Here is a 21493-nt window from a genome sequence, read left to right as displayed (position 1 = left end):
AAGGCCGTCTCTTCTGTTGAATACCCTGCAGTTTTTGGTTTGTTTGAAGATAATATCGAAACCTTTTGAGATGTTCTTTCTTCATGTTGCCGATGCCATTTATCCAAAGACTTTTCAGGCCGTGTTGGTGGTCGGATAGCTACTGCACCTCTGTTATTACTCCATCAGGGGTTAAACCAGTGCAACCTGGTGTGTGCAGCTGAAAATTTTACAGCTAGAAAGAGGAATAGCAGAAACATTTACAAGATTCAAAGCCAATTTACTTAAGAGTCCACAAACAGATGATTATTGATCCGCGTGTACTCCATTGAAACAAGTACTCGCATGAACCGGAAAAAAACGCAATGAAAGGTTCTCTGGATACTGTAAGTGCAAGAAATTGACAGAAACCATCATTCATTACACTTTCAGTACTTGACAAGTACAACATGAATATTGGAAGATCAACAATAGACATGTTTATCATTTCTGCACTCTGTAGTTGTACAAGTAACTTCAAAATGGAAATTTGTTACCAACACAAGTGTGCAGAACACAAATCTGTTGAAATCATCAATGATCTAATGGCTCGACAACGGTCTTGAAGAGAAGAATGTAAACCTTGTCAATTGAAAAATACAAGAAACCTCCAAGTGAATGTGTCACATATGAACCGAAGCTAGTTCCCACGATGCAGTGCCAAGCATGACCGTATGTTGAGTCGAATTCCTAAAAAATCCAACGGATCGTCATCATGGTCAATTCAATATCATAGTGAAAGTTAAAGATCCATAAAAACCCCAGAAGGTTTTATACTACATGATTTTAGCAAGCATTTAACCAGAACACTGAATCAAAGATCAACCTTGTGTTATACTAGTTAGAGCACTCTCACACTATGTTTCACAGTTTCAATATCATTTTCTGCACAAGAACATACGTGTTAGTAGTTCACAAGCTAGCACCAAAGCCATGTACAAGCAGATTCACTATCATCTCCATGACAAGGATCGCTATCTCTTCGATACACAAGTAGCTACTCCAAGGCAACAGAGAGGGTTACTCTTGAAAGCAAGCGTGTCATAATATTTTCAAACATTGCATAAACAGTAGGTGATCAAACTCTATGAATGATATTAAGCTTGGGGAATACTTCACTTCTCACAAGTACCATTTTCGCCCTCGACAGAAATGAATCGAAGCTAATAAGCTACATCTTCTTGAAGTTGGAGTAAAAGGTTAAGCAATGGGGTTTAAAGCAATATAAAACAATGGAATTCATATGAACATTTACAAGGGGGGTAACAAATTCAATACGGTAAAAAGGAAAAGAGTGGCCTTATAAATCCAACCATAACATCCAAGCTTACCCAATATTCTTTACCAAAACACCATGCTAACCAAAGAAATCTAAACAAACCCATGAAAAAGAAGAATCATCTAACCAAAGAATCACTGTATCAGGAAAAAGGACGAGAAAGTTTGATTTTTTAACCTTCTTAAGTGCAAGGGCTAGGCGTTTACTATCAAGCTTTCCAGGCATATAATCAAGCTGGTCTCGAGCACATTTAAAAGCCTTGTTTTGAAGAGCTAAAGGCATATCTGAAGCTCTGACTTTAACATTAAAACGTTCAGTTTGCTCTTGTTGTTCTATAGCTTTCTTCTTTTGAATCAAACTGCTCAAGAATTTGCTTCTCCTCTCTAACTCCAACTCCGCTCCATCCATATTCCTCTTATTTTTCTCTCTTTCTTCAATTTCCCGACAATATAAGAAATACCCAGAAAAAGTAAAGATCAAAGAAGCTAAAGAGCAAACCAAGGAAAAGTGAAGTTTCTCGATTCCCCAATTGGCAATGCTATGCGTGCCACTCGTTTGATAAAAAGCCTTAAAAGCGAAAAAAGAGAGGTTAGTGTATTAAAAGAACACACAAAGCTATAAACGTCAAGTAAAATGTTTGGTTTTTCTTTTTGGGGTTGGGGTTGAGGAAACACAATGAATTAAAATATATTAGTATTGATTGGAAAGATGGAAAGAAAATGTTTTTTTTTTCCTCTCTCTCTCTTCTTAGGATGCTATGCTTTTGTTTGTACTAGTCATCTTGATTTGACAATTTCTGGAAGATAGTAGTTGGTCCTTGTCGTAGCTGGTTTAGTATGTCGGTTTGAATTTGTACAAACCATGGGTTTCTTTGGCATTACCTGCACTCATTAGTATTGAAAACACAAGCGTGATGCCGAATCAATGGCGTTTCTCAAGGCGGAGGGAGTCCCCTAAGGCTTAAATTTTATGTCCTCGGAGGCAAACGAGCGGTAATCACGGTGTACAAAGAAGGGTCTTATCTGATAACCCCATCCCCCAACCACCACTCAAACTCGACAATACGAGTAGGATACACAAAGTTGCCCTTTCCTTTTTGCTCCTCGTGCTGTCGTCTTCCATGTTTTTTTAGTAACGGAGTTGAATGAAATATTAATAATTAATTTAGAGTAAAGTATAGAAAATGGTTCACTTATTATAGGATTTTATTTTATTAAATCTCTTAATAATTATAATTTGTAAAATAGTTTTCGATTATAGATCGTTATTTTGTTGAGTATTTTAACTATTAAAAGTTATAAAATAATTATTTAATTATTCATATGTTTCAGACTTATATGTTTCTGCTAAAAGTTGGCAGCTCTGAAATGGACGTTAACATATTGACTGAGATATGATAAAATTATATTTTAATGATGTCTACTGGCACCATTATTGTTTTCAAGCATTAACTTAACGACATAATATTAACTACTAGCATATTAACGTTCAACTCAGACAGCCGTCAATTTTTTTTATGGAAAAAGACGAATTTGGAACATACAAACAATCGAGTGACTATTTTATAACGTTTAATAGTGACTATTTTATAACGTTTAATAATTAAGACTCAACAAAATATCACTTTATAGATTGGGTATCAATTGTATAATTTATCCATTAATTTAATGGAAAAATATAGAAATAATACTCCGATTATGAGGCGTTGCTTTATTGAGTTCTGCGACTATTAAAAGTTATAAAACGATCTATGAATTATACATCGTTATTTTGTTGAGTTCACTTACTATTAAAAGTTACAATCTGGTTATCTGACTATTCATATGTTCCAAACTTACCATTTTTCGTTAGAAAATTAGCGATCATCTTAGCTGAACGTTAACATGTTGACTGAGAAATTATAAAATATGATCTCATAATCGTTTGAGCTATATTTTGTGGATCAACTCTTCGTTTATATTATGATGTCGAGTTAGTGCTTGAAATCAATATGGCATACCATAAGTTTGGAATAGGTAAAACTATTTCTTGTTTTGTGGCCAATTCCTTCTGGTGAAAGCAAGTATGCCTCGTCGATCCCATAAGCTTTTCACCTTTTCATGCCACTTTCCATCACCGGAGCCGGTTGCATTGGCATACCATGATTTTTCTGCCCCGCCATGTTTCCATGCCATCCTACGTATCGGCAAAAAAACATTTGTTGGCATTTTGATTCTCACTGCAATGTACATGATGATAATTTTATAATGCTTTCCGTGGTACATGTGGAAGCCATTGCTCTTGAGCTCGCGATATTCTTGGCACAAGGCGCAGTCCTCGCACCAAAGATGAACGCAGAAATCGTTGCAGGGACTCTCTTCCAACATGTATCGACTCCTCATTCTGGAGCGATAGAACCAGGAGAATATGCAAGGAAACCCGGTGAACATTCTGATGACTGCATAGATTGCTGCACATGCTTCACAAGCTGCCATGGTCAACGATATGAGCAATTTGTCCATGGTCATGCATACAAAATATTGGGAATCAAATCATGAAATCATGAAAGAAAACGGTGAAACTTACGGACTGATCCATGGTCGACTATATGAGCAATTTGTCCGAAGGTGATACAGGGAAACCAAAACGTAATGCAACCTATAAAATTCGAGTTAAATCGAATTAGTAACTGATAAAAACATTACAACGATGGGAGTCCAATTTAAAAGGAGAAAAAAAGAAAGATTATAGTTAGGAACATCAGAGAAGCAGTCGTAGAGTCCTGTTGACCAAGGGACCTGACCATCCTGTTGCATGTAGTTTTGGGAAGGGTAATGTTGGTTCGTTGTGGCAATGGGGAAACCATTTGCCGGAGCTTGTTGAACAAAGTGATGAGGGGGTGCCGAGTTTGGTTGGCCAGCCGGTTGCATGTAGTTTTGGGGAGGATATTGATGGAATTCCATTGATTAAGTTCTAATCTGCAGCGGATTACACGAAAGTTTTGACTGAAGAACAGTGGATGATCTAAGAGCAAGCAGTACCTCACGGTCCAACCATGATAGGAAACAAATTTGGAAGCATGATAGGAAGTTGAACAGTAAGACATCCGAAAAGAAGGGTGTTTCTATTGGTGGCTCACCATATAATACGTTAGCTGAAGTTAATGGGTGCACAAAATGGAGAGAATCTCGATAGCCGATGATGCGAGTTTTGTGGATAGAGCAAATGGCATCCGAAAATATTGCGTTATATTGATGATTTTTGCACATTGTGTCGCTTTTTCCTGGAAGATACAAATTATATTACCTTAATCAGGATTGACTTTATTAAGAACAATAATAGATATACAATCAGAATTACTATAAGCGAAATATAACGACGTATGGTTAGGGAAAGATCAATATGCAAGGAGCAAGCAGCAGCATTGACAGTGTCCCTGAATATTCTGGACTCGGATGTGGGTGCTGATATTCAGCAACCGTCGTGCTTCATATAAATGGAAGCTTACCACAAATAAATCAAAGCGTCGACAATTCAACTGGCTTACCACGTGTTGATTTAGATTTATACCCATTTTAAACCCAACAATTATCTTCATAAAAGCACAAACCTAACATTGGAACTAAACTCCAAATTATATTTAGAACCTAAACATACTGGAAACTTTATAATGATGTTTGGGCTTTGCCCAAAAAGAAAAAAAAAAGATGCAATCTTTGTAGTGTACAACTTTAAACTTTCTTCGTTAATTGGAATAATTGGAATCTTCTCATTTTTTTTCACAATAATAGGGCAGGGTGACCAATTCTCGCACACCACTCAATTAATCATCATCCTTCTACATTGGAGGGAGGAGAAATTCAAGGGTGTGCCCAAAAGAATGCCAACACTCCCACCAGCGATGCATTGATATACGTTGTGGGATCCGACTCTTGAAAATAAGGTCTCGAATAGGGGTGTAAACGAGCCGAGTCGAGCTCGACTCGACTCGAAAACTCACGAACTTAAAATTTTTAAGCTCGACTCGAACTTGAAATCTTGAACTGAAGCTCGTGAGCAGTTCGAAAAGGCTCTAAATGAAAAAAAAAAATTCTTAAACTTAACTAGATTGAATCCTCAAACTCGAACTTGAACCTTAAATACATGAAAGCCTTAAATGTATTTAAAAAAAAAATCAACATATAAATTTTAATATTATTAATAATTTATTTTAAAAAAATAAAATATTAATATATTATATTTTCGAGCTGCTCACGAGCTTTTCGAGTCGAGTATCAAGTAGCTCGTTTCGGCTCGTTAAGAATTCGAGTCGAGCTCGAGTTCGAGTCGAGTCCATTCGATCCGAGTATTTATTGAGCCTTGACCAAGTCGATCTCGAGGAACTCGCGATCTGTCTCGTCTCATTTACAGCCCTAGTCTCGAATCCGGAAAAGAATCCGACACATTAGGCCCACCCACCACTGCTCCCACCAATAAATTCGGGTTTGGATTCAGACTCAAGAAATACGGTGACCCTGCTTTGCAGCCAATCCGACCCGGGTGTGTCGCCACTGACAGCAACGAGCTGCCCCTGTGATGAATCCTCCTAGGGAAGCGTGAGCCGTACCCAACCATGTAGGACATCCCTAGTGGATTATCTTCAAGAATGTAGTTCACCTAAAATTGCCACAATTATTCATTTTTATGGGGGCCTTTTACTATTTACATAAACAAAACAAGAATGTGGTAACTGAGAACATTAGCCAACTGTTTGAGAAGGGCAGTGGAGGCTGATCTTTCGCCACATGCCACCACCTTGTTGGCGTGGCTTAGGTAATTAGAATAGGCTAAGAGTAAGAAAGACAGTGACGTTACATGCTGCATGTTACTCCCATCGGCTTTGAAAATCAGCCCACCTTTTCTTCCATCAAAAGGGTTTAGTTTCTTAGTCAGCAGCTAATTACACACCTAATCATGTTTAATGTGCAAAGAAAGAAACCATTTGTTTTGTTTTGTTTTTTTAACAGGAGAGTATTGGACTTGAGGATGAGAATTTCCAGGCGATAAAGAACAAATGAAACCATCAGCATTTTGCTTGAAAGACTCAAAATACTCGGCTTTTCCCATCAGCACTTCCTGGTGCATCATAGATGACAACTTGATTTTGTTTTTGTTTTTGTTTTTTTCTCATATACAAAGTCATGCACATGATAGGAAAGCTATGGTGGGGAACCGTTGCCTCTGACTTTAGGCACATGCATGTAGCAGTAGTTTACTCATTCAGGACCCACTATAAATTAAAACCAGATCTCTAAGACTAGTATGAATTCGGCTTATGATTGAGGAAACAAAGTACAGAACCATACCAACCAACCTTGAATCCACTCCATCAAAAACATAGATTTATGTTGATTTTTTTAGAATTTAAAGAGAATGTCCAGATCGGGTTTGTCAAAGCATAAATCAAGCTTCACATGAAAGCGAAATTCTATGCTTGTCATCATTTGCAATGATCATACATATGGATGGATGGAGGGTACTCGATGTGATTACACTCTTAGAAATTTAAAATATTTATATAGTTTATGTAATTTCTATATATTTTTTTATTAATAATTTAATTTTATAATTTCACACTTATTTTTTTTATATAATTTTATAGATTTAAATTCTATTTTCATCTCTACTATATACATTTTTCACCATATCTCAGCTAGCTAGAATTTCACGCTACATAAAATTTTACGTCTTTAATGTACACTTTTTCACCGTATCATTACATCCTGACATAAAATGTTAATTTACATCCTGACATTTTTCATATGTTCTGAAAGTCTTTCAAAAAAGGGCGAAGACCCCCCCCCCCACAAAATGTGAGGTCCGCCAGGAAATTTATCAAAGTTATTCCCCAGCCACGTGACGCTGAGCCATATTTTCTATAAACTTGGGAAAGTAATTCTAATATATGTTACATTCTCCAACAAAGAACACAGGACAAGAAGAATAAGAACACTGCACTAGAGAAATATTATAATACTAAATAAATTAGAAATAAATAAACTGGTAAGGACACAAGCATATTCAATGAAAACCCAGATTTAAACATAATCAGATCCATAATCCAGGGATTAAGTGAGAGGATGAGGTTATTGTCTACCTTGGAAATGAGGACGTTAATCCCAGCATGATTGTTATCCCATCCAAACTCATTAATGGTATCTCCAGCTCTCAATACAACCTCGTTTTTCACTATGTATTCTCGGTATCCGCGCCTCTTTGAGGCTTTGTGCAATCAAGCAGCTGCCCAAAGCAATTCGTCCTGCACAAAATATTATAAAAAATTTCATTTTTTGTATGTACTGGATATCATAATCCAACGGTTCATATTGACTATAAAAAGGATGTTTAAAATCTAACCTGGTAGCCGGGCAAACTGCAGCGTGCAGGCTGCTGCTCTAGGCACCCCGGTGCTTGTCATCAAAGTTGAACACCTACAGTAAAATTTCAATTTTACCCGCCTAAGTTTTACCGTAATAACCCGCAAACAAACTATTATTCATTCAATTAATACACTCATTGCACGTTAATAACGTACATTGCCAACTTACCATGGTGAAAGGTAAAAAAAGAATACCCGTTTTGACGGAGACAAGGTTAAGATAAATTTTACTCTGGAATCTTATAAACATTTATAGTAAAAATAATAAAATATGTAATTTCTATGGTGAATGATAGTGATGTACCCTAAAACCTGGAATAAGCGGGGTAACGAGACCTGAACACGATAGACGCGGCGGCCAAATCAGCGGCGGTTTCGCCGGCGACATCTGAACCAGGATGGGCATTGTCGATTTTATATACAATGCGAAGCATGTCCATATCCTCCGGCCTCTCCCAGCAGCTATGATCCGAGTACGCATCTCCAACTTGTACGTACACGGTACACCACTCCAGGCTTAGACGTTGCTTTGAACAGATAATCCGTCGACCATCTGACGGCTTTAACGGCGTTCTTTAAGTTCGGCCCCATGTTCCTCGCGAAATCTATGATACTCCAAGCTAAGAGAGTGGTCGTAAACGCCATTGGGAACCCGAACTTGACGTTATCTCCGGCGTCATAATAACCTCCCGTTAATTCCACCTGAAAAAAAGGAAAAATCAAAAGCCATTAAGGACTTAACTAGACATTGTCAGAAAAGAAAATGTATAATGCCCTCGAAGTGAACACGTACGCCGGCAGTAGAGCCGTCTCGCAATGCGGAATCGCGACGCCATTTGAGGCGTTGGTCCGGTGGGAGTTTACCGGATCGTTGGCCTTCGAAAAAGAGAACGCTCTTCCGGAGGGCATCTCGATAATCGTGGGCGGCTACGATTGGAGTAGCAAAGAGGAGTAAAACAAACGAAACGGTGAGAATTGGCGGGAAAATCACCGGAGACGAGAACGATTTTCGCGTCATTAGTTTCTTGTTCCACTTCAGCTAGTACTGCTAAGCAAAGCGAGTGGCCAACGTGGTTTTTTATACTAAAAAAGTGTTATTGGATACCAGAGTGCGGACCATTTGGGGGGGGGGAGATATGCCACGTGGACATACATGAATGGCCGAAATTGGGATTCCAATGCCTTTACTGGGTTAAATTATTGGATCGGATTATTCAGGTCCGGGCTTGACCCGTCCGTTCGGCGGTGTGACTAGTAGGGATGGCAAACGGGCGGGTCGGGTGCGGATACCTCATCCCCATACCCACCTAATATTTTTCAATCCACCACCCGCCCACCACCCATGATGAGTACAAATTTTCAAATCCACACCCGCCCCCGCGGGTACATTTTTAAATCCATCCCCACACCCACTACCCACTAGCGACATACCCATCTAGACCCGCCTGACAGTAAACTAATGGGATGTTGGAGTTGGTTCCCAGACAGTTCGTGATGGGGTAGCAACGCATGCTTCAATTTGTCAGAGGAGTGGCTCTACGAATGTTATGGAGACAGATTGTAGGGAACATGTAATCGCAGAGCTGGATTGTTGAGTTGCTTTCGATGTTAATGCTCATAGTGCGCCTAATATGGGTTTTGAGGGGCTAAAGAACATGGAAACTGCTGCTTTTGATGTTAATGCACATAGTACGGTTAATTTGTGTTTGGATGTACATCATGAGCTAAAAAACATGAAAAGTGACGTGGTTAGTGGAATTATGGGTTTAATCAAAGAGCTGAATATTTCTCTAATTAAAGACCACATTAAAGACTAAATATCCTTAATATTTGGTTAAATTCTATGTTATATAGTATACAATATTCAAATTTATAAATTAGTCTATAAAATTACACCTAAATTCATAATGGTCCAAAATTTAATAGATATTTAGTTGGGCGGGCAGGCGGATGCAGGGCGGGTAATGTCTCAAACCCATTACCCGCCCACCACCCACGACGGGTACCACTTTATAAATCCACACCCGCCCACTACCCGTTAAAATTATACCCATCCCCGCTCCAATTGGAACGAATGCGATACGAAAACCACGAAACTGTACCCGTTTGTCATTCCTGAGGGAGTAATTGAAGGCACATGTGGACACCGCCTTATTAAAGGTTGACACGTGGAAAGAGCTAAGAGATGAATGAGGCATCCACATCGTTGATATATTGATCACAAAATTGGCGATATGGTTTTGATGATGATTTGAGCATGTGAGTTTCGGTTGGACCGCTGGCAGTTAAGAAAGGTGGGATAACAAAAACAGAGTAAATCAAGGTTGTTCGAATGGTAAACTATTAGATGTTTATTAAGTTAAAGATTATGATATACAACATGAAGAGAGTAATCAAGAGAGGAAAAGAAAGTTTTAGTGACAATTTATATATTAATTTTAGTGTCCGAGTCAAATTTACGATCATGATTGTTATCCGTAAGTTGATAGATCAAATAGATAAGACTATCATGCAATAAATTTGATTTTGACGGATCACATGAGTCTATTATTAATCTTGTCATAGAACTATAATTGTCCAAATGATATGAAACTCCAGAGTTTTCAATATGCGAATGAGCGGCACTAGAGATGTTACTGAAAGAGGAGGTACGACATTTGTCCTCTTAATAAAGGAATATCAAAAACTGGTTTGACACGATAAATTATTGATAGGAAAAATAGAATTTAAACGACTGTAGACGGTTCACCCCTTTTGATTTAAGTGGAGAGTTACAGTCGGTGGTTCAGGTAAGTTGAAATAAGATGATTTACAATATGGTGAGAGTGATCTAGAGAGGGAAAGAGAGATTTGGATCCATACTTCAATCTTGCATGAAGGTTTATATATTGACCATTAGTGTTGGAGTCCAATATAAGATCGTGATGGTTATGTGTAGGCTAACAAATCAAATAGATATAACTGTCAGATAACGTATTTGACTTTAACAGATCATGTGGACCTACCAATGATATTGTCATGAGATTGTGGTTGTGTAGAGTAAATAAAACTTTGAAGGCTTCTAGGAACTCAAGAGATCTCCATATACAAAAGGCTGACAATAAAGATGTTGTTGATGGATGATGTACAAAATTCCTCATTTTAAATTGGTCCTTAAATTTAAAATATTCTATATCAATTCTCATGCTATAATTCTAATTCTAAATTGGTCCTTGAAGTTTAAAATATTCTATATTGATCCTTAAACTATCAGTGTCACTCCATTTTGATCATTCTATTTGTGTGTCATTAACTCTAATAATTTTTAAAGGTCATAAGAATTGAATTAGTAACCTTTTTAAAAAATAAATTTTTAAGATCAACAGAATTAAAACTATTGCCTTTTAAATAAAATTTCATTTGTTTATGAAGATCATGAGATTTTGTTAGAAGGTCACGAGTTCAATTTCTAGGACTTTAATAAACACATTAACAAAAAGAGTTAACGACGTGTTAATGGAACAATCAAAATGAAATAACATTAATAATTGTAGGATTAATATAGAATGCTTTAAAGTTTAGAGATAATTTAAAATTGGAGTTATAGTTATGAGACATATAAAACATTTCAAAGTTTATGTACCAATTAAAAATGGGGTCAGAGTTTGAGGACACATAGGGATGGCAAATGGGTACAATTTCCGGGATTATGCACTGTACTCACTTCAATTGGGGCAGTGATGGGTATAAATTTAGTGGGTGGTGGGCGGGTATGGATTTAGAAAGTGGTACCCGTTGCGGGTAGTGGACGGGTGATGGGTTTGAGACCTTACGCGCCCCGCATCCGCCCGCCTACTAAATACCCATTAAATTTTGTACCATTATGAATTTAGGTATAATTTTATAGACTAATTTATAAATCTTAATATTGTATAAGATATAACTTATAATTTAACCATATATTAGGTATAAGTTTATGAATCAATTTTTTTAGGCTTTAATTATGTCTTTTATTATGGTATTTTATGTACTTTAATATTTATGTTAACACTTAACTTAGATAATCCTTGGTTTATTTTATTATGTTTTTTAATGGACGTGTTTGTTTTATGTTTGTTGCTTATGTATAACTTAAGGTTGTTGTCAGGCGAATCTAGCCGGATACGTATCCAGTTGGATAATTGGTGTGGGGATAGATTTGAGAATGTACCCGCGCGGGTGGGTGAGGATTTGAAAAATTTTACTCATCTTGAATGGTGGGCGGGTGATGGGCGGGTGGTAAATTTAAAAATATTATGTGAGTATGAGGATGGGGATGGAGTATTCGCATCCGACCCGCCCGTTTACCATTCCTAGTTATAACTACTCCTCGATTCAATCAAAAGGACAAGCAAGGAAACCAAGGACGTGACGCTGAAATTATGTCATTTTTGTGTAATTAAGATATGTTCAAACCCTATTCTGCATGAAAACATGTAGCAATCTTTTTTACCAGTAGTTCTTAATCCCCGCAAATTCAGAGCCAATCAGTCCCTAATAGCAAAAGATCAGTTTTTTGGGTATCAAAATTGAGCAAATGCCGTGATAAAGTTGCTCAAACTACCAATAATGGTAAAACTTTAGGGGGCAAAAGAGAAAAAAGCCAATAATTAAGGCATCTGAACTCATAAAAAGAAAAGAAAAAGGATTGGGGCAAGAAAAAGGGTAATCAGTTAGGCCATGTGCCTCTCATCTATGGAATTTCAACAATGTCTGGGGACCTATAATATATTATTTACAGAAAATTCAAGAATTATAAATATTGATTGGAAAAAAAATTAATGATGTTTCACTTTATGTTCAAGGTAATCTAATGTTCGTCATGAAATTTAAATTTTTTAATGTTAATTATTTATTTTATTAATTATGTCTTTTCTAAAATTTTATTTGTATTTACACATAATCATAAAATTTTATATTATTAATTAATATATGTGTATCTATCCTCAAAGTATTTTTAGATTCGACGGTGATAAAAATAAAAACAATTATTTTAACATATTATTATTGGAAAATTCGTAGATAATCTTGATACGATGTTAAACTTTTTATTATTTATTTTTATTTTTATTAAACAATTTAAAATAATATCTGAATTTTATTAATAAAATTATTTATTTCATTGGCAATATATTAAATAATAACATTCAAATAATAAATAGGAGGTTTTAAAGAAGATGGATTAGGCTTTTGCTCCTTGGGGATTTAGCCCATAGAAGTGTGAGCCCATATTTGAAGGAGATTGGTGTAGTGCAAATACTACGCAAGTGTTAAAACTACTTTTATTTTAAGATGTTAAAAAAAAGAGAACAATTATCGTAATTAGTTGGTCTAGTGAGATAAAATTTTAGTATTTATAAACGAAATAAATTGAGTTGGGAAGATCATCCTATAATGGACTTACGCAAAACTTAATTTAAATTAATTGATGAATGAATTACATACCGATAATTAATTCAAATGAAAATGGGAATAACTTGAGCAAGTCGAGGAGGCTAATCACAAAGGCATGCACTTTTAAACAACCTCCATCATACATGTCAATACCTTGTTCATCCATCAACATAAAGATTTGACATCTTCTTTAAAAAGTGCAATTCTGATTAGCCTTACAATTATTATCGTTTTCTTTTTCATATGAGTTCAGATTAATTCAGATTCTTCATATTTTTATGAATTTCAAATACAGATAATAGATCGAAAATATAACATGTTCGATTAAAATTTAAACTGATAAATATTAATGTATTATCTATCATGAAATTTTATATATATAAAAATGAACACATATTTATATATATATATTAATTTATGTTTATAAATTTATTAATATATACAAGCTAAAATCATTTTTTCTCAAAATAACTATCAAATTCCATCAGTGGAGAAGTTTGGAAAAGTATTTGTTGAGAAGTTGAAATCATAATGGGAGAAAAGTGTTAATTTCTGTTAAGACGTTTCATCATCGAATTTAGCCGGACTCGGCCAAAGCATCACAGCCAAGAGAAATGGCGGCTTAATTTCTTCAATGGAACGCTTTGGAAATTGCGCTGATACATACTTGGATTCGGACTAATGATAGAGAATGAGTAGTTATGCTATACGACAATCTAATTTAAGTTTAAAAATAATGATTTTAAAGTATAATTAAAAAGTTATAAAAATTATAATAATTTAGGTTGTCAATCGAAAATGTTATGAAAAACTTAATATTTTAGGTATGATTTTTATCACATTTTTATTGCGCATAAGATCGTCGTTTTTTAGCCTTAAATTAGGCTGTCGCTCCTTAGACTTTCCCATAGAAAGAGTTAAAACAAATTAACTCGTGTTTCTTGATTAAGTAAGGAAGATATTCCGTTTTTAAGATAACGTTTTAAAGGTAAATATCGGAATTTGAATCCACACAAAATGAAATAATATGAATATTCTTGATCACTCAACTGATTAATAGAAAGTGCATTCAATCGATTTAGTTAATTTAATTTAACTTATTATTTGTTATCTTACAAAATAATAATTTATTTACATATACTACGATGTCCAGTTACGTCTATATATTATATGTAGTTTAAGGCTAAAAGAATTACATAATCTTACAATTCTAAATCTATTAAAGATTATTATAATTATACTTCAAGCTTGTGATTAGGAAAAATAAACTCGAAACAATTCAGCTATGTTATTGTATAAGATAATTGATCATCGCAAACGTCATTTAGTATAACTATTCAAAGGTGAAGCTATTTTCAAACCCAAATTATATTGGCTAAGGTTGATTAAGTTGTCAATTAGGGAAAGTACCACAAAAGTTTGAGTTTTATTGGAAATAATATTGGATTGGAAAGTTCAAACACACGCACACGTACGTATTCCGCCTGTTTGGAGTGGGTACTTGGGAAGAAAGGTTCGGGTCGTAGAATCCGAATTTTACGAGACCCTTAAGTACGGGCCGGAAAAAAACGAAGGCCTTAAATAAATTAAGAGCGCAAAGGATGACGGGTGCGATCATACTAGTACTAATGCACCGGATCTCATCATAACTCCGCAGTTAAGCGTGCTTGGGCGAGAGTAGTACTAGGATGGGTGACCTCTTGGGAAGTCCTCGTGTTGCACCCTTCTTTTTCGGATTATTTTCTTTTTATTCTATCTCGAACACACGCACACGTACGTATTCCGCCTGCCTGGAGTAGGGTACTTGGGGAGAAAGGTTCGGGTCGTAGAATCCGAATTTTGCGACTCCCTTAAGTACAGGCCAGAAGAAAACGAATGCCTTAAATAAATTAAGGGCGCAAGGCATGACGGGTGTGATCATACCAGCACTAATGCACAGGATCCCAAGTGTACGATTCCATTTTATTTTAATTTTGTTAAATCTAATTCGATCTAAATTCGATTATGAGTTTGCAGGCTAAAAAAAAAACACACACACACACAAGTATCCAAATCAAGCTGAATTATATTTTTGGTTATTTTTATTTTTATATTATAAAATAAATATTTTATTTAAATTAATGAAAATAACTTTAAAATCCAATTTCTCTATTTTTAATATATGATTTAAATTTTTAATCTAAGAACAAGTGATAAATTTTTACTAACTACTAGATTAAGAAATGTATTTATTATATTTGTATAGTGAGACTCATATCTAGATTACGTCCCTTGTCATTAAATAAAATAAAAGGAAGAATAACTAATTTTAGTTTTTTATAATTATAGATATCTAATCTATTTATTATTAATTAATTTAAATGAAACATAATATTTAAAAATATTAATTTTTTTATCTTATTTAATAAATTTAATATTTTATCTCGTTAGATTAATTAATAACGATTAACTTTCTTTGCTGGAGTGTGGTGCATGAATAGCTCATTAATTTTGTATGATTTGATTTGCTAACCTATTTTTTGGATTGATTCAATAATTAATTTACATAACGATGCAAATTATTTAAATGAAATTGTTAAAAGCTTTGATAGTACAATTTAATATTTATACATTTGGTGGACAATGTATTAGTGGTGGTCTAATGAGGGGGGTCCCCCAAACAAGCTTTAAATTTGGATTATATTCTTTTCCATGTCCAAATTATAGACTTATATTTTCTTGGAAATAAATAAAATCCAACGTGGACAAAACTAGCTAATAAAGCCACGTGGCGTCGTTTAAAAGTGCAAAAGCCCCCAATCTACCACTTACAAACCACATCCATTTCATCTAATATATACACTGAAATACACAAAAAGACGATCGTGGTCCAAATGGAAAATTGCTTTGAAAATTCGTCGGTTGTCCCTCTGTACTTCCCTCAAATTTCTGAAGTTATAATGGCAAAGACTCATTGAGTCACGAGTCAATGTTTCCACCATATATAAAACTTGATATAAAATTATAAGTAAACGAAACACGATCGAACAGAAAATAAAAAATATTAAAATTTACATAAAAAAATTTAAAAGAAAAAATGGCGAACAAAGGAGAATAAACTTTTACCGAGTCAAAAAGTACAAGATTTATTACAATATCAACCTCACAAAACCCTAATCTTAGCATACCTCGTATATTGCCTGGTCCAAACAGAAATTTGATCACAACCCTAACAAATGAAAACACTTAAGTACACAGAGGGATGGACACGAATTAAGTGGGTTTCAAGAATTAAAAGTTTTCATATGATCGCATCCGCTAATAACATTTAATGTTTTTTTATTCATTCTAAACTAGTTTAAAATTTAAAATATTTTTAGTTTTATTAAGCAAGATAAGAAGATAATTACTATAATATATATATTATAGTAATTATATCTCTATATATAAGATAATTATAATACTTATTCTAGGTTGGATCGAAGATTTTCTACCTAAACTCAATTTTACATCTTCTCAACTCTTTACTTTACAAGATCTATTTTAATTCGTCTCGAATTTAATAAATAAAATAATCTTATAGTATTAGATCAAATTAGATATTATATCGAATCAGAATTCATCGAATTTTAAGGATTCGATCCTCTTAGGTGAGGTGGAAATGAAAAGGGAACCCTAACCATCCCTGAACCACAAAGCAAGTCCCAAAGATTCTATTTGGACGTAAACATGGTTTGCATGGCCCCAAGCGGTTCTCTTTTTTGAATGGCCACCAAATTATGCACTTTTTCTAGCCCTATAAAACCCCTTCTCCTCTCCCTCTATTTTCATCAATTCAAACTTTCGAAACCCTTTGATGAATATAATAGCCTTCATGGATAAGCTTGTTGCCCTTGCATTTCTCTTCGCTTTTTGCGCACTAGAAAACTCTGTGCATGGTGCTACAATAACATCATGTGCCCAAACACCCTACCCTGATGTCTGCAACCATTTCATGGGAACTGCTGTTAATGTTGCATCAACTCTCACAATTGATCAAACCCGGTTCTCATTCCGTGACGTCGCGATTCAGGTCACCCTGGACCAAGCAGTTCAGGCTCACCGGCTCGTCTCATCGATGGACTTGAGTTCGTTCAATGAGCAAGCCAAGTTGGCTTGGAATGACTGCTTGGAGCTCAACGAGGACACAATTGTGCATCTTAACCGATCAAAGAGCACTAGACATCCATTAGATGCTCAGACCTGGTTGAGTGCAGCAATTGCAAATCAACAAACCTGCCAAAATGGCTTCATTGACTTCAACTGGCTCTCATTTGCAAACTTTTCCATCCATATTGGGGAACTTCTCCAAGTTGATTAGCAATTCCCTGGCCATAAATAAGCCCATTGTTACCACTAAACAAGCTGGTAACCGACGCCTGCTTGCACATGAATTCCCTGCTTGGCTATCGGGTGCCGACCGGAAGCTCTTGCAGGAAACCGGTACACCGTTAAATGCCGACATCGTGGTGGCTAAAGATGGTTCGGGGAACTTCGACACAATATCCGAGGCAGTGGCGGCAGCTGGCAGTGGCAGAAGAACTGTCATACACGTAAAAGCAGGAGTTTACAATGAGAATGTAGATATTTCCAAGGTCAGCTAAAAAAATAATGTTGATTGGAGATGGGATTGATGCCACAGTTGTTAGTGTGGTAACAAAAATGCTCAAACTGTCACGACTTCCGTACAGCAACTGTTGGTAAGTGATCAATCTTATTGGAATTAGTTTGTTAATGAATCGATATTAAATTTTATAAAACAATATCCGTAAAATTAAAACATCCTTTTCGTTCTCTTGGGAAATATCTTTTTCTTTTTATTACTTTTTAACATTAAAAAAAAACAATAATCCATGATATAATTAGATTACTCACTGACCTCATTCGTTTCTTCTTTTAGGAGTCTCCGGCGACGGCTTTGTAGCGCGTGACATAACCTTCGAGAACACCGCTGGACCTCAGAAACACCAGGCAGTGGCCCTCCGGTCCGGTTCCGATTTCTCAGTCTTCTACCGTTGCAGCTTCAAAGGTTATCAAGACCCTATACGTGTATTCTCAACGTCAATTCTACCGTGACTGTGACATTTACGGAACCCAGGACTTCATATTCGGTGACGCTGTTTCCGTTTTCCAAAACTGCAACATTTACCGGAGACCGATGAACGGCCAGATGAACACCGTCACGGCACAAGGGGACCGACCCAATGAGAATACGGGCATAATCATCCACAACTCACGCGTGACGGCGTCGTCTGAGATGAGGGCAGTTCAGGGCTCATTCAAGAGCTACTTGGGGCGGCATGGCAGAAATATTCAAGAACTGTGTTCATGAAGAGTGGTTTGGATGGTGTGATTGATGCAGAAGGATGGTTACCATGGAGTGGAAATTTTGCTTTAAGTAGTCTTTACTATGCTGAGCACATGAACACTGGCGCCGGTGCAAGCACCGCTGGAAGAGTGAAATGGGGTGGATTTCATGTTATAACTGATGCCGAAGCCGGGAAATTCACCGTCGGTAATTTTCTCGCCGGAAATGCTTGGATTCCGGGAACTGGAGTGCCATTTGATAATGGACTGTGAACTTGTTGATAGGGTGGAGGGGTGATTTCGCCATTTGGAAAATATGTAAATATGAAAGTGACCCTTGTGTTGAAATTTGTAGGCTTTGTTTCTTCATTACATAACTTTATACTTGATTAAAAGTATAAATATTTGTATATCGTATAGGTTTTGTATAATAAGGGAGAAATGCTGAAATTATTGAATTTGCAAAGCAAAGAAATAATAAATATGTTTTCTTTAGCTACATGAATTTTTATTCGTGTTTTTAAATTAAATAATCGGTATAACTATAAAAATAAATATTATATTCAATAAATTTAAAATTTAAATAATTTGAGATAATTACAATGATAGTATTTTTTTTGGATAAGTCAGATTATATTATCCAAGGAACAATGTCAGATACAAAAACACAATCAGGGAACCAAAACAAAAACCTATCTTAACAAAGAATCAGTGATTTCTATACCCCAATGATTGCATAAAGAAATATTAACACTATCAATTCTGTTGAAATTTTTCCCCCTAAGTTGCAAATTTACAGTGCCTTTAATGGACTTTATAATGGCCTCTGTAGATTTTGATCGGCTTTGGAACACCCTTTTGTTTCTTTCTTCCCAAATCATGTAGATGATAGCATTGAGAGCAAGCTTCATGACAACCGTGAGTAAAGATTTGCCTTTCCACAAAGAGCATGCCCGTGCCAAGAAGACCTCCCATGAACAGATTTGGAGCTGTAAACCAGACATGGAATAAACTGCTTTCCAAATGGTGGCAGCTGTAGTGCAATCGAAAAAGATATGGTCTCTAGTTTCCAGTTCAGAATTGCAAAAAACACAATGGCTTTCGTTAATGAGTCCCAAACGCAGCATACGGTCCTTTGTTGGGAGCCTGTCAAGGAAAGCCATCCAAGAAATCATGCTGTGTTTGGGGATATGCAGGGGAAACCATAGCAGTTTCTGCCAAGGGACTTTTGCTTTCTTTTCCCGAAGTGAGTCCCATATAATACTGACTTTGCTAGCAGAGGGAGAAAGAACTTGATGAGCCTCGGTTCTAAGCTGGAGGAGCTTTTTGAGACTCCAACTAGCAGATGATTTGATGTCCACTGACCAGAAATTATCCTGCTTGAAAACATAGTGGTTAAGCCAAGCAACCCATAGGGAATCCTCCCCAGCAAGAATGGTTCTAATAAGAGTAATCATACAAGCCTTGTTCCAAGATTTCATATCCTTGACCCCTAGCCCACCTTCAGATTTCAAAAGGCATATGTTTTTCCAACTCACTCTTGCTCCGGAAGCAGCTTTGTTGGACCCTTTCCAGAAAAAGCGGGAGCAAAGTTGCTCAATTTTCTTCAAGACGGAACTTGGCAGGAAGAGTTGCCTACACCAAAAATTTGAGATACTGGACAACACAGACTTGATTAGCTCCAATCTTCCTGTATAACTAAGGTATTTTGTGGACCAATGATGCAATCTAGATTTAATGCTATCAATAAGGACCACACAGTCCTTTTCTGAGATTTTCCTAGTGAGCAAAGGAATACCTAGGTATCTCACAGGCAGAGAACCTAGGGTAAAGCCAGTAGTCTGTTGGATGTTCTCAATAACTCTAGTAGTCATACCAGCAGCAAAAAACTTGCTTTTGGAAGCATTTAGTTTAAGGCCTGAAAGATCATAGAAGTAATCAATGACAGCAGTGACACCAGTAACAGATTCCTCATTCCCTTTGCAGAAGATAAGAAGATCGTCAGCAAAGGATAGATGTGTTAGACCTATTCTTTTACATTTAGGATGGAAACTGAACACTCCTCTTAAAGCAGCCAAATTGAGGAGGCGAGAAAGAATATTAATGGAGAGAAAAAATAGTAAAGGAGAGAGAGGATCACCTTGCCTTAAGCCCTTTGCTCCCTTGAAGTAACCAGACAAGCTACCATTGAAAGAAATAGAATAACTTGCTGTTGAGAAGCAAGTGGTAATCCAATTGACAAAAATCTGGGGAAGTCCAATTGCCTTCAAAATAGAAGAAATAAAGTTCCAATTGAGTGAGTCAAATGCTTTGTGGAGATCAACTTTCAGTGAGCATCTGGGAGATAAGTTCTTTCGGTTGTAGCCTCTAACTATTTCTTGAGCAAGAAGGGTGTTTTCAATGATACTCCTACCCTTAATAAAGGTTGTTTGGTTGAGAGTAACCAAGTCAGGCATGAGAGAAGTAAGTCTTCTGACAATGATCTTAGAGATAGCCTTATACACCACAGAGCAACATGAAATCGGTCTAAAATCCTTTACCTTGCTTGGGTTATTGATTTTAGGGACCAAAACAATTATTGTAGCATTGAAAGCAGGAAAAAGATAGGAATCGGTGAAGAAATAGGAGATGGCTGCTACAACATCACTTTCAATAATATGCCATGTGTATTTAAAAAAGTGGGGTGAATACCCATCGGGCCCAGGAGCTTTTTCATTACCTTGGCTGAAAAAAGCGTCTTTGATTTCCTCTTTAGTAATTTCCTTCACAAGAGCTTCAGCCTTGTCAGCAGACAAGGAAAACTGGATTAAGTCCTTCAGATGGTCAGGGGAAATTTCTTTGACTGCAGGATCGGCAGCGCCTAACAAATTGGAAAAGAATTTAACCACCTCAGCTGACATTTGGTCGTAAGTTTCTATCCGGTTACCATGATCATCAATGAGAGTGCGAATGGTGTCTCTCTTATTTCTCAAAGCAACCGCAGAATGAAACAGTCTGGTGCATTTATCACCCTCCTTCAACCATTAAATTTTTGCTTTTTGTCTGAAGAACAAAGCTTCAGC

The 21493-nt window shown here is 36.2% G+C and overlaps 2 protein-coding genes, 1 non-coding gene and 2 pseudogenes across 3 annotated transcripts; 2 read left to right on the top strand and 3 right to left on the bottom strand.

Annotated features, from left to right (window-relative positions):
• Positions 1-381: 381 nt before the first annotated feature.
• On the bottom strand, positions 382-1903 carry LOC120118037 (dynein light chain 1, cytoplasmic-like). Its single transcript, XM_039138185.1, has 2 exons — positions 1475-1903; positions 382-708 (listed from the first exon to the last, which is right to left on the bottom strand). Exons 1-2 carry the CDS (start codon positions 1703-1705, stop codon positions 553-555), a joined length of 387 nt encoding a protein of 128 aa, XP_038994116.1. The 5' UTR covers positions 1706-1903; the 3' UTR covers positions 382-552.
• A 1483-nt stretch (positions 1904-3386) lies between these two features.
• Positions 3387-4239, bottom strand: LOC120118090 (protein PLANT CADMIUM RESISTANCE 2-like). The gene is made up of 4 exons (XM_039138224.1): positions 4026-4239; positions 3863-3934; positions 3555-3764; positions 3387-3475 (listed from the first exon to the last, which is right to left on the bottom strand). Exons 1-4 carry the CDS (start codon positions 4237-4239, stop codon positions 3387-3389), a joined length of 585 nt encoding a protein of 194 aa, XP_038994155.1.
• Positions 4240-5136: 897 nt separating this feature from the next.
• Positions 5137-8730, bottom strand: LOC120118089 (annotated as a pseudogene).
• Positions 8731-14712: 5982 nt separating this feature from the next.
• LOC120118092 lies at positions 14713-14831 on the top strand. Its single transcript, XR_005515716.1, has one exon. It is a non-coding gene; the product is annotated as a 5S ribosomal RNA (ribosomal RNA).
• Positions 14832-16959: 2128 nt separating this feature from the next.
• LOC120118041 lies at positions 16960-18779 on the top strand (annotated as a pseudogene).
• Positions 18780-21493: the final 2714 nt, after the last annotated feature.

The sequence above is a fragment of the Hibiscus syriacus genome, unplaced genomic scaffold, assembly GCF_006381635.1.
Source record: "Hibiscus syriacus cultivar Baekdansim isolate YM2019G1 unplaced genomic scaffold, ASM638163v2 tig00110325_pilon, whole genome shotgun sequence".
In the NCBI taxonomy this organism is placed as follows: Eukaryota; Viridiplantae; Streptophyta; class Magnoliopsida; order Malvales; family Malvaceae; genus Hibiscus; species Hibiscus syriacus.
Note: the sequence above shows the minus strand (reverse complement) of the source record. Positions and strands in the feature narration are given on the sequence as shown.